The sequence below is a fragment of the Pipistrellus hanaki genome, assembly GCF_964339955.1.
Source record: "Pipistrellus hanaki genome assembly, chromosome: X".
NCBI classification, from domain to species: domain Eukaryota; kingdom Metazoa; phylum Chordata; class Mammalia; order Chiroptera; family Vespertilionidae; genus Pipistrellus; species Pipistrellus hanaki.
Genome location: NC_140524.1, coordinates 35452891 through 35466123, shown reverse-complemented (window position 1 = coordinate 35466123; position 13233 = coordinate 35452891). Strand labels below are relative to the sequence as shown.

Sequence of the window (13233 nt, the reverse complement as noted above, 5' to 3'; positions counted from 1 at the left end):
GGTAACGTCAGCGTCCCTTCACGCTCCCAGACCCCTCCCAAGGTCCAGGGTCCGAATCCCGGGTATTCCCTACGGCCACCCCTCCCACAAGCTAAGTCAGCTCCAGTGGACCGGCTGGGAGGGTGGAGGGCGGAGGGCGGAGGGCGGCCCGGCCCGATTCCGTGGCTCCTCCCCGGCCGACCCAAGCCACTCAGCAGTCGCCAGGCTTAGCGCGCTGCCAGCCTACCAGCCACGCCTCCGAGGCCGGCCTCCGGGGCGCCGGCTCCGGGTATATATATCAGCCATTTGTTTCGCTCCGCCCTAGAGCCCCGGAGTTCAAGCCGGTTACGGTCCCAGGCCTGTACTCGCCCGCTTCTTCTTTTCAACATGACAGATGCCGCCGTGTCCTTTGCCAAGGACTTCCTGGCAGGTGGAGTGGCCGCAGCCATCTCCAAGACCGCGGTAGCACCCATCGAGCGGGTCAAGCTGCTGCTACAGGTACCTCCTGGGATCAGAGCCCGAACAGGAAGTGGGGGAGGGGAAGGGAAGAGGGTCGCGCAGAAAGCGGAGTCCAAGGAATGGAGGGGAATGAACTCTTTAGATAAGTCCCGGGAAGGGGCAGCATGGGAGCCAGGGTGGCAGCAGAGACGGGCCAAAAGGCAGGTTTGAGGGGGGTGCTTTTTTTAGTGACCCTAAGTTCCGGATCTAGGGAAGGGTCGGGGGTGGAGGGAGGCGACCAAGGCCCGGGCCTCGGCTTCCCAGAGGCCGCAAACCCGGGCCGGCATGGGGCGGGGGGAGGGGAGGGGGAGAACGATTCCGGCAGTGCCTAGCTGGCTCCCCGGGCCTTCGGGGCAAGGGCAAAACCTGAAAGCCGGCGAACACTTGGCCTTACCGGAGACCTCAAGGTCGCGGCAAGGAGATCACAGCCTTGAGGAAGCCACGCGGCCGGTTGAGCGGCCGCGCTCCGACCGGGCCGGAAGCCGGTGCCGGGAAGCGCGTGTTCCTGCTGCGTCCGCCCCCGCGCAGCCGCCGGCGTTTCCCCGGCGCCGCGCGCTCCCACGTTCCGGCTCTAGGTGGCGCCCTCGGACGGGCGAAGTGGCCTGGTGGCACGCGGGTCACCGCCACGAGACAAATAGGGTCTGAACGGAGAGGGAGGGAAGAGCTCGGGAGAACTGAGGCGTAGGCCCTGGTTACCAAGGTGACCGCACCCTACCTGGGACCCACCTTAATGCCTCTGAACTTGGGCCTGCCCTTTCTCCTAGGTCTAAAGGGCACCGGTCCGCGTGAGCGTGCCCGCTCCCCACCCAAGGGGTGGAGGCTTAAAGTCGCTAATGAAGCAGATCACCTCTTCCACCTGTGACCGCTGTGATACAGAAGACTAGGAGGGGGGCAGGGAGCTAGTCTTAAATCGCGTTGATGAGATGATATATTCTTTTCCCTTTTTCCTTCATGGTCATAACTCTCCCTGTTGGTCTTTTTGTCTCTCAGGTGCAGCATGCCAGCAAGCAAATCACTGCAGATAAGCAATACAAGGGCATTATAGACTGTGTGGTCCGTATCCCCAAGGAGCAAGGAGCCCTGTCCTTCTGGCGCGGTAACCTGGCCAATGTCATCAGATACTTCCCCACCCAGGCTCTCAACTTTGCCTTCAAAGATAAATACAAGCAAATCTTCCTGGGTGGTGTGGACAAGAGAACCCAGTTTTGGCGATACTTTGCAGGCAATCTGGCATCGGGTGGTGCCGCTGGGGCTACCTCCTTGTGTTTTGTGTATCCTCTTGATTTTGCCCGTACCCGTCTAGCAGCTGATGTGGGCAAAGCCGGAGCTGAAAGGGAATTCAAAGGCCTTGGTGACTGCCTGGTTAAGATCTACAAATCTGATGGGCTTAGAGGCCTATACCAAGGCTTTAATGTGTCCGTACAGGGTATTATCATCTACCGAGCTGCCTACTTCGGTGTCTATGATACTGCAAAGGGTAAGTTTTATATATGCTTTGAAGTTGTGTTCTTATGTGACGGTGTGGAAGGTTACCATCCTAATTTTCCAGGAGCCAGAGATAATTTTTTTTTTTTTAATAATTGCTAAAGGCAGCTAAGGTCATCCAGTATAACCTTTGTGACCAGAAGAGATGTTAGGGGAATATGGAAAGCAAGTCTATAAAACTTCTTTCTAGTAAAGATGCCTCTTTCCTATTCTCAGGAATGCTTCCAGATCCCAAGAATACTCACATCTTCATCAGCTGGATGATTGCCCAGTCCGTCACAGCTGTGGCTGGCTTGACTTCCTATCCATTTGACACTGTTCGTCGCCGCATGATGATGCAATCAGGACGCAAAGGAAGTAAGTTCCCCTTAAGCAGAAGATGAAGACATGGGAATGGGGTTGATAGTCTGTTCAGATCAGGTAATGGGGTTGATAGTATCTACTACCCTGTTTCCCCGAAAATAAGACAGTATCTAATATTAATTTTTTCTCCCAAGGTTGTGCTAGGTCTTATTTTCAGGGGATGTCTTATCTTTCCATGCGCTAGGTCTTATTTTCGGGGAAACACGGTTTATAGTTGCCTTTGAGCCAGGCCCTTTGGGTGCCTATGAATGAGGGTGCTTAAATTATATTAGAGGTTAAGTCTGATGGGTAGTCTACATATTACTGTTCTCTAGTCATAGCATTAATATTTCAGCATTCAGTTATTTAATATTTCATTAACTAACCTGCTAGTGTTGGGCTTTAAAAAACTGTTAACTCTTAGAAATGGGGCTCTAGTTTAGTTCAGTAATCCTAGGACTTTTCATTAGCCTTTTGTCACTAACTCAGTCTTTCTTCTTTGCAGCTGATATCATGTACACAGGCACACTTGACTGCTGGAGGAAGATTGCTCGTGATGAAGGAGGCAAAGCTTTCTTCAAGGGCGCATGGTCCAATGTTCTCAGAGGCATGGGTGGTGCTTTTGTGCTTGTCTTGTATGATGAAATCAAGAAGTACACATAAATTATTTCCTAGTCTTCCCTCCCCCAGACCCCGTGAACAGGCATGTTATATCATGTAACATCTCGTGAGCATTCTTGACAGACTTTTGGTTGTCTGTTTATCAGCGGCAACTATTTTACTGGTTGAAAATGGGAAGCAATAATATTCATCTGACCAGTTTTCTCTTAAAAGCCATTTCCATGATGATGATGGGACTCAATTATATTTTTTATTTCAGTCACTCCTGATAATGAATTTGAAGAAATAAAAAATATCTGAAATATAATTTTGTTTGTGGTTTATTTGCCTGTAAAAATGTCTTGTTTAATTTAGTGAGTGCTACACTTGAGAAAATGCTGCATGTGTAATAAATACTGCTGTGTCTCCTGAGACATGAACAACTTTCTTTTAAAACCAACCTTCAGCCATCACTTATCAAAGTGTTGCTTGTCGTCCACCATCCAGAACTGAAATATCATTGCTGACATGTACACATAAGGAACTGTTTGACACTGAAATTGGGTCTCAAAAGAACTGTTGGCCCAGAAAGAAACTCACTACAGACTGATTCATATGCCTTTCAGCATAACAATTATTGCTTGTCTCATTTTTTATTCTTATAAGTATATTTCCAGTAGGACATAATCTCACTCATCTAGGGGAAATGGTGAACAACATAGACTGAACAAGAAGAGACCCAGAGATAAGGAGCCATGGGTCAGACTGTTAGACTTCAAAGGGAGGGTGGGGATAAAAGAGAGATCAACCAAAGGACTTATGTGCACACATATAAACCTGACCAGTGGTCAAGGACAAGAGGAGGGTGGGGCATGAGTGGGGAGGAGTGGGGGGTTGGGATGGGGGGTTGAGGGCAAATATGTGATACCTTAATAAATTTAAAAAGTAACTTGTCAACATTCCCAGTACATTAGCGAAGGGAAATTCAGGCCCACTGTATCCAAAAAGCATTGGTCCGTGGCCTGTGGAAGGTCATTGCTGAATGAGCTTTCTCCAAAAAGTAAAATGTATCAATTTACCTAGTCCTATGGTTAAGAAATATAAGCTGAAATGTTCACCGTTTTCTGTGAATTTCCTCACACTCAAAAAGAATTGTATAATATACAGTAATAGCAATTTTTGTCCAGTTGCCTTCCCTCATCTATCTTCACCTGGATCAAGCCATTTTAATCCCATTCAAAGCAAAGGATTAGAGCTGGCCTAGTTAAGCGGTGCTGAGATTGCAGTGCTGCTCAAGATTACAGGGAGATCTGGATAACTGCCACGACCTCAAAATTCATTTTACAGAGAGGAAATGTATCTGCATTTTGTTTAACGTGCTATTAACCCCAGTCAATGAAGGACATTTATGTTTCTTATGGATAAGCCCTTATTTAGGATCCACATGAGAATGTTTGCCATTTCTGTAGCTCTTGAGCCTCAAAAGCCAGTAACAAGATTTATGAATAAGGCACCATGGTTGTCAAGGCACAGCATTAATAATGGAAGATGATAGGTGATTCATGTGTAAATTCCTGAGGAGCATCATGCATGCAAGTTTCAGTGCTGATCACGGGGTCTGCATGGCATGCATTAATGCCCAAAGGACCCTAGATATTTCAATCACTTGAAAAGTGTAACTTAGTTAAGAACTCCGCACACTATATATATGAAACAAAGTTGTGCCCTTTAAATATATACAATGTTTAGGCTGGCCAGCAGGGCTCAGCCAGCAGGGCTCAATTATTGAGCATCGACCTATGAACTGGAAGGTCATGGTTCGATTCTCAGTCAAGGCAAATGCCTATGTTTCGGGCTCCATCCCCTGTGTGGGGTGTGCAGGCGACAGCCAATCAATGATTCTTTTTTAATTTTAATATATTTTATTGATTTTTTACAAGAGGAAGAGAGAGGGACAGAGAGTTAGAAACAACCGGGAATGTGCCCGCAACCAAGGCACATGCCCCTGACCGGAATCGAACCCAGGACCCTTCAGTCCGCAGGGTGACGCTCTATTCACTGAGCCAAACTGGTTTCAGCCAATGATTCTTATTGTTGATGTTTCTCTCTCCCCCTCCCTCTCTGAAATCAACATATATATTCTAGTATATCCTTGAGTGAGGAGGATTAAAAAGAAAAAGATCTCAAAGTTGTTTTAAAAACCCAAAACTTGTTCTCGTGTTGTGCTGTTGGGCAAGTTACCTAATTTCTCAAAGCCTTAGTTTTCATCATTTATAAATTGAGGATATTGGCTGCCTTGGAGAGCTGTTGCATGAATTATATAATTTGTGTAAAGCATGTGCCTTAGAACATAATAAGTACTTTATAAATAGTAACTATGATAATTATTAAGAGGCAGTTAAGATTTGGGGATTCCAGAATCAGAAGTACGCGAATTTGAGGCCCTGGCTGGGTGGTGCAATTGGTTAGAGCATTGTCCCGATACCCCAAAGTTGCAGTGCAGGTTTGAACTCTGGTCAGGGCACATACAAGAAGCAACCAATGAATGCATAAGTAAGTGGAACAACAGATCGATGTTTCTTTCTCTCCCTTTCTCTCTCTAAAAATCAATAGATTTAAAAAATATATATTTTATTGATTTTTTACAGAAAGGAAGGGAGAGAGTTAGAAACATCAATGAGAGAGAATCATTGATCAGCTGCCTCTTGCACGCCCCCTACCGGGGGTGTGCCCACAACCAAAGTACATGCCCTTGACCGGAATCGAACCCGGGACCCTTCAGTCCGCAGGCTGAACTGAGCCAATCCGGTTTCAGCATCAATAGATTTTTTTTGCAAAAGAAGTATCTGTGCCCTAACTGGTTTGGCTCAGTGGATAGAGAATAGGCCCATGGACCGAAGGGTCCTAGGTTCCATTCCGGTCAAGGGCATGTGCCTGGGTTACAGGTTCAATCCCTGCCCTGGTCTGAGTATGGGGGAGGCGGCTGGTCAATATGTTTCTCTCTATTAGTCTTTCCCCCATTGCTTCCACTCGCTCTAAAAATCAATGGAGACCTCAAAGGGGATAAAAGGGAGAGATCAACCAAAGGACTTATGTGCACACATATGAGCCTAACCAGTAGTCAAGGACAATAGGGGGGTGGGGGCATGAGTGGGGGTGGGGGTGGGGATTGGAATGGGAGGTTGAGGACAAACATGTAATACCTTAATCAATAAAGAAATTAATTTTTAAAAAATCAATGGAGGAATATCCTCCCGTGAGGATTTTAAAAAAGAAGAAGTACTTGGATTTGAATCCTGGCTATGCTGCCTTCCTTGCTCCCGAATCTGTTTCCTCATCTGTAAAATTGGGATATAATAGTGCCAGCCATATTCCCTATGGGTGTTTTGAATGAGGGTTAAGGAACATAAAGCACATAGAGCAGTAAGTATGGCACCTGGCATCTAATAAGCACACCAATGGGAATTTTTCATAATTAGGCATCCATTTTGTTGAATGAAGATTTGCCCCAGCAGAGTGCTAGTTAAGAATGAATTCAAGCCGAAACCGGTTTGGCTCAGTGGATAAAGCGTCAACCTGCAGACTGAAAGGTCCCGGTTTCGATTCCGGTCAAGGGCATGTACATTGGTTGCGGGCACATCCCCAGTGAGGGGGGTGCAGGAGGCAGCTGATCGATGATTCTCTCTCATTGATGTTTCTAACTCTCTATTCCTCTCTGTAAAAAATCAATAAAATATATTTTTTTTTTCAAAAAAAGAAAAGAATGAATTCAAGCTCACTTTTCCTGCAATAGCCTTGACATACTATATTGTGTAAAATTCCTATAAAATAAACTTCAGCTTAGGTCTTTTTTTAGTTGTAGATTTTGACCCTGAAAGGAGCTAAGAGGCTCTCCAGTTAGGGCTGAAAATCACAATACAAGAGAACCCAAGCCCCCTTTATGGTTATTAAAATATATGCAGACTCACTGAGCTGCAGTCATTAAAATAAACCTAGGACTAGGCATAAATGATCAGAAAGCAAGAAGTGGTGCCTCTCACAATTGGTTGGCTGATATAAATGAGGTGGTGGTGGTTGTTTTTTCTGTTATTTCTATTCTTCTTGTTCAATGATTTTTGAAATTTAATTTAAAGACAAAATGGTTTTAATCTCTCCAAGCTGTGCAGGATAGTGCTATAGAATTCATTACGTCCATTATGCTCATGTGAACATTGATGGTACACAATCTTAGCAACACCCTAATTTATGCTGTTGTTTTGTTACTATTCAATGCATAACAGGATGCGTGAAGCCTGATTCCAGGTGAGAGAGCCGGAATACAGGTCAGCTTGTGCACAGCCGCGCTTCCCATTCCAGAGGCCCCTCCAGTCAGTGGAGGCAGCGTGCTGCCGGTGCTCCGGACCACTGGAGAAGGAAACCGGGGGTGTCTCCCCACAGGGGCAGTTGTCGTGTGGATGGTAAGTCATTTAAGCCATTATTTTCATATTAAAAGACGTGGATATGTTAGAGAGTCTATTGTATCATTTGAATGCGTTTTTAAACCACAAGCTGCAAAGAGAGTTCTTGCGTACAGAGGACCATTTCTGGCTCTGCCCCCAGACCCCTGGGAGGACCCATTCAGCCTCCACTGTTATTATGGATACTTTGGTAGAAAAATTTTAAAAGTACTGCTGTATGGGATGATAGATTTTTCAAGCATCAGTGTTGCTGGGGTAAATTGCATTTCTCTTGTGAAGTTTGTGAGCAGAGTGTTTCTGTTTTGTTTTTTAGGTTTTTAACACAGTTAATATCTGTACATGGCAATCAGTCAAATAGTGAAGAAAAGATATGAAATGAAAAGCAAATATCTCCCTGTCCTGCCTTTCTCAACCCTAGTCCCCTCCTTAAAAGTAAACCATTATGAACAGTTTCTCATATATCTGTCAAAAAATGAATGCATATTCTTGTAATTGCAGCTGATTTGTTTGTATCTGAGTCATATTCTCACTGCTTGCATTCAAAATGGCATGATTCTTTTCAACCAGTGTCAGCCGTGGGGTACCAGAGCTCACAGATGCTGTAGGAGGCAGGAGGGTGGGGAAAGGGGAGCTTCCGGACTCTGAGCAAGGATCTCTAAGTGTGAACCTTTATTGAAACCCTAAACCAATACTTTCCTTCCCTTTCTGGTTGTAGCTTTGGTCACTGAGTGAGCCTGTCATTTCTAACATCAGAGCCTTAGTTTCTCCTCTAAAGTCCTTTCCCGTCTTAATGCTCTCTGGCTCCATCATTTTTACATAAACAGAATCTGTGAAAGGGCTAGGATTAGGTGATTTAATCCTTCCAGAGAACATTTTTAAATATCTAACAGAGTCGTAAGTGAATAGTCTCTGACTCAGAGCAGTCATTTGCAGACTGTGTGGGTGGGTTGGCATTGCAAGTAAAATTACAAATGTAAAGATTTACATTAATTTTGGGACCAAGAAGCTGAGCAACAAAATTACAGCTCGGAGTTTGGATCAAAGGTGATGTGATTTAACTCAAAATAATTAACATCTTTCTTGTCAAAGATTCATCTTATTATGTGTGATGTGCACTTCGGCATGCAGGTGGAGATTTATTTGCACAACAAATATTGGGCATTACAATTTCTGGACACACATAAAAAATGCCTTATGTTCCACTCAAAATGTTTGGAGGAGCCTTCCCATCATTTGTGTACAGAGGACCATTATTTGCTTTATGTGCAGGTGAACAAGTTCAGATGCATGGTGCTCTTCTTAAAAGAGCCTTTGGTATCCTAGCAACATATATAAACAATGTTCAAGAAACAGGTCAGGCATTTGTTTTCACTGGACTCTCTTCGGAGATAAAACTGAGTTCAATTAGAGGAGCCTATTAATTCGTGCCTTTTTCAATACTATCAAGGAAGGAGACAGTAGAAGAGAAGTCGTGTTTTGAAGCAGAGCATCCAACCTGGGATTTCCTTTCCTTGGGCAACTTTTGTAAAGCAGGGAGGAAATTTAGCACTGTTAAGATTTAAGAGTGTGCAGAATCTGATCACATGACACGTTTCACCGTCTCTAATATTTTCACTCCCCTAACGGAGATATCTGTCACCATAAAGACATAACCAGAGCAAAGTTTGTGCTAAATTGCTGTTGACAGATCAACTTCCGAGGGCTTTGTGTTTGGCAGTGAAAAGGAAAACTCTTCTGTCAATATGAGCTTCCAATGCCCTGCTCTGCGACGAGCGGGGACATCTCACAGACAGAGGCAGAGGGATTGTGAAGTTACCGATGCTTTAGCTTCAGGGCTACCCCTGGCATGGGCTCCTTCCCACCCCTAAGAGGTGTCATAGTGATGTATTCATTTAGATGAATGAATATGCAGCCCACCCTGTACATCAGGGCAGAGGTGGGACCCAGTCTGGGACTTTCTCATCATCTGATTTCTCTGCTGCTCTCCATCTTCCCACTCATGTTGCACTCATGATAATCTTTTAGGCTAGAGGTCTCATTTTCAAATACCAAACTTTGTCACTTGACAGCTATCCAGCTTTCACTACTTTGGGCCTCAGTTTTTCCATCTGGCACACATGGTAACAATAGTATCTACCTGGAAGGAGTATGTGAAGATTAAAAGTCTTAATATATGTATAATGTTTAAAACAATGCTAGGCACCAAATGTTGCTATTATTATGACTTATTATTTTATTGGAAGACGTAAATTATTTTTATTTCATTCATGAGATACTGGTGTAATGGATTTATCTCTGACCTACAGATTTTCTAAAATAGTCTCAAGAAACTACCACATGTAGTATAGAAACTGAATCAGAGAGAAAGATGGAAAGAAAGAAAGGAACCCTCCCTAGCTGCTTTGGCTCAGTGGATAGAACATTGGCCTCTGCACTGAAGGTTCCCAGGTTTGATTCTAGTAAAAGGCACATGCCTAGTGGGGGGTGTTCAGGAGGCAGCCAATCAATGATTCTCTCTCATCATTGATATATATCTCACCCTCTCCCTCTCTGAAATCAATAAAAATATATTTTAAAAGAAAGAAATCTTTTTTGAATGCAATGAATAGGAACATGTGATAATCATAAACTCTAACTCAAAGCACACATTTTACAACACTGATTATGAAAGAGAGCAAAGGTCAACAATAAATCTGTTCTGCTTCACACCAGACTCCACTGCCCTGCTGGCCCAAGAGCCACAATGTGATCACTTAGGTTCCCTTTGCTCTTGTATTTCAAGGAATTTATAAAGTCCCAGCCTGCTCACTCAATCCTATGATTTCAGTCCCTAGGGAAAGAAGCTGCTGGGAAAAGGCAATGTAGATCTTGGGAAGCAAAAGATTGCATTTCACTTATGCAATTAAGTTTGGGAATCAGGAGTCCATTTATTATAAATAGCTCTCACTTTGAAAGGCCTTTTATTTTTAGATTAACACTAGAGAACATGCAAATGAATGGCCTGGCTAGGGAACAGCAAGTGACTATCTATACCAGTGGTCGGCAAACTCATTAGTCAACAGAGCCAAATATCAACAGTACAACCATTGAAATTCCTTTTGAGAGTTAAATTTTTTAAACTTGAACTTCTTCTAACGCCACTTCTTCAAAATAGACTTGCCCAGGCCATGGTATTTTGTGGAAGAGCCATACTCAAGGGGCCAAAGAGCCACATGTGGCTCACAAGCCGCAGTTTGCCAACCATGGATATATACTAATAAAAGGATAATATCAATATATTAATTAGACTAGGAGACCTTCTGGAGAAAGCCATGGTGGCAGGACCAAGGCAGAGGCAGTTAGGGGTGATCAGGCCAGGAGGGGAGGGCAGTTGGGGGTGAGCAGGCTAGCAGGGGGAGCATTTAAGGGTGATCAGGCCAGCAGGGGGGCAATTGGGGGTGATCAGGTCAGCAAGGGGAGCAAGTCAGCAGACAGAGTCGTTAGGGGCAATCAGGCAGGTAGGCAGGTGAGCAGTTAGGAGCCAGCAATCCCGGATTGTGAGAGGGATGTCCGATTGCTGATTTAGGCCTGATCCCACAAGGGTCCCAGATTGGAGAGGGTGCAGGCAGGGCTGAGGGACAACCCTCCCCCCCTGCCCAAATTTCATGCACCAGGACACTAGTTTATTATAAAACCTTGAACCTTGTTGGGCATTTACCCAAGACATGAAAGCCAGGGGTAAAGGTGCTTGGGGTTCTGGGTAAAAGCATGCTGCTTGCCAATTATGATAAAAAGCTGGCAGTTTGCAGCATGGCTCAGTGGTTAAGCATTGACCTATGAACCAGGAGGTCATAGTTTGATTCCTGATAAGGGCACATGCCCAGGTTGCAGGGTTGATCCCAATGTGGAGCATGCAGGAGGCAGCTGACTAATGATTTTCTCTCATCATTGATGTTTCTCTCTCTCTCCCTCTCCCTTACTCTCTGAAATCAATAAAAATATATTTTAAAAAGAAAACTGGCAGTTCAGCCACTGCATTTGTAATCCCACTGGAACTCCATGCTTCTCTGTCTTGGGTCATGTCACACCTCATCATGGGTTAGTGCTTCAGTTTGTCCACCAGGAAAATTGGAAATCAACTTATCTTGAGTTACAATGTAATTTCTTAAATCTTCTACTAGGGGTTATGGCACTTTTCAGGATTTCTAGAGCTATACAGATTGGATTAGGTTAAGTCTGCTTCTCAAATACAATCAATACAGAGAGGGGGGAAACCAAGATGGTGGCGTAGGTAAACACGTAAACTGCTGCCTCGCACAACAGTTTCAAAACTACAACTAAAAGACAAAACGTCTATTACCCAGAACCACAGGAAAGCTGGCTGAGTGGAAGTTCTACCACTAGAAGAAAAGACAAAAGAGCATTGACACATGCACAAGCACTGAAAAGCTGAGGTACCCAGGTGCATGAATTGGGCTGGCAGCGGGTGACTGGGAGCGCTGCTCTTTTCAACCTGAAGGGAGACAAGCTCCCAATTACTCTGAACTCTAGTTTCTGGGGAGATGCTGGGGACCCAAACTCCTATGGGGGAGAAGCTGGACTGTCTGCCATCGGGTTGGAAAATGAGGGTGATTTTCTTGCAGAGGAGTGTCCAGCAATCACTGTTTACTAAGCTGGGGCTTGGGATGCAGGGGATTGGAAACATGGAGATGCAGAGATGGCTGATTGGCAGCCATCGCTGTTTGCCACGCCCTAGACTAGTGACTCCCTGAGACCCCACCCCTCACAATCTACAAACTCCCCATAGCTCCACGCAGTGGCTTTTGCATATAAATGGCCTGCCCTATTGCAGCTTAACCTAACAAACTGCAGCTCTGGTCAGACAGCTCCAAAACCTCCAAACCCCAAGCAAAGAGGAGGAAACTGTAGTTCTTGCTGTAGCTCCTGTTGGGTGGCCCCAGACAGTAGCTGATCTGCCCCCCATTGGAGATCCAGAAGCTAGTGTATCTAGTGGTCAGTGTGAGACGACACCAGATCTCAACTACTCACATCCATAAGTGACACATTCAAGAGGCAGACTCAGTGAGCACCAAAGCCCCACTGAAGCAAGCCCTGCTCCATAAACATGTCTCCAGCACAGTAGTTCTTCCATTATAGACACAGCAGGTCCTCACAGCCAATTGGCCTGGAGGTCAATTCCTCCCAGTGACACCAACAACAATCAAGACTTAACTACAACAAGGCTGTACACACAGTCCACAAAGGGGTGCACCAAGAGTGTCCACCTCAGGTAAATGGGAGGCCAACCCACTGGGCCATATAGGACACCTAGCACACAAATCCACCATACCAACTCAGGGAAGCAGCAAAAATGCAGAAACAAAGAAACAGATCACAAACGAAAAAATGGAGAAACACAAACAAATGGATATAGAGTTCAAAACCATGGTTATAAGGTTTTTCAAGAATTTCCTAGAAAAGGCCGATAAATTTAAAGAGACCCTCAAAGATATGAAAAAGGACCAACTAGAAATTAAACATACACTGAATGAAATAAAAAATATACAGAACCACAACAGCAGACTAGAGGTATATAAGAATCAAGTCAAAGATTTGAAATACAAAGAAGCAAAAAACAACCAGAAAAGCAAAAACAAAAAAGAATCCAAAAATAGAAGAGGAAGAAGAAGAAAAAAGTACTGTAAAGATAAAAATTATGAACAACAAATACATATCTATCAACAAGTGAATCTAAAAATCAAGCGAATTAAAAATCTGATGAACAGAATAAATTGGTGAATATAATAGAATCAGTGGCATAGAAAGGGAATGGATTGATAATTCTCAGAGGGAAAGGGGTGTGAAGGGTGTGGGAAGAGACTGGACTAAAATC

General features: G+C 44.5%; 1 protein-coding gene across 1 annotated transcript; it reads left to right on the top strand.

Moving 5' to 3' along the window:
• Positions 1 to 284: 284 nt before the first annotated feature.
• SLC25A5 (solute carrier family 25 member 5) lies at positions 285 to 3232 on the top strand. The gene is made up of 4 exons (XM_084870419.1): positions 285 to 477; positions 1468 to 1954; positions 2179 to 2319; positions 2810 to 3232. Exons 1-4 carry the CDS (start codon positions 367 to 369, stop codon positions 2965 to 2967), a joined length of 897 nt encoding a protein of 298 aa, XP_084726545.1. The 5' UTR covers positions 285 to 366; the 3' UTR covers positions 2968 to 3232.
• The last annotated feature ends 10001 nt before the right edge of the window (positions 3233 to 13233 follow it).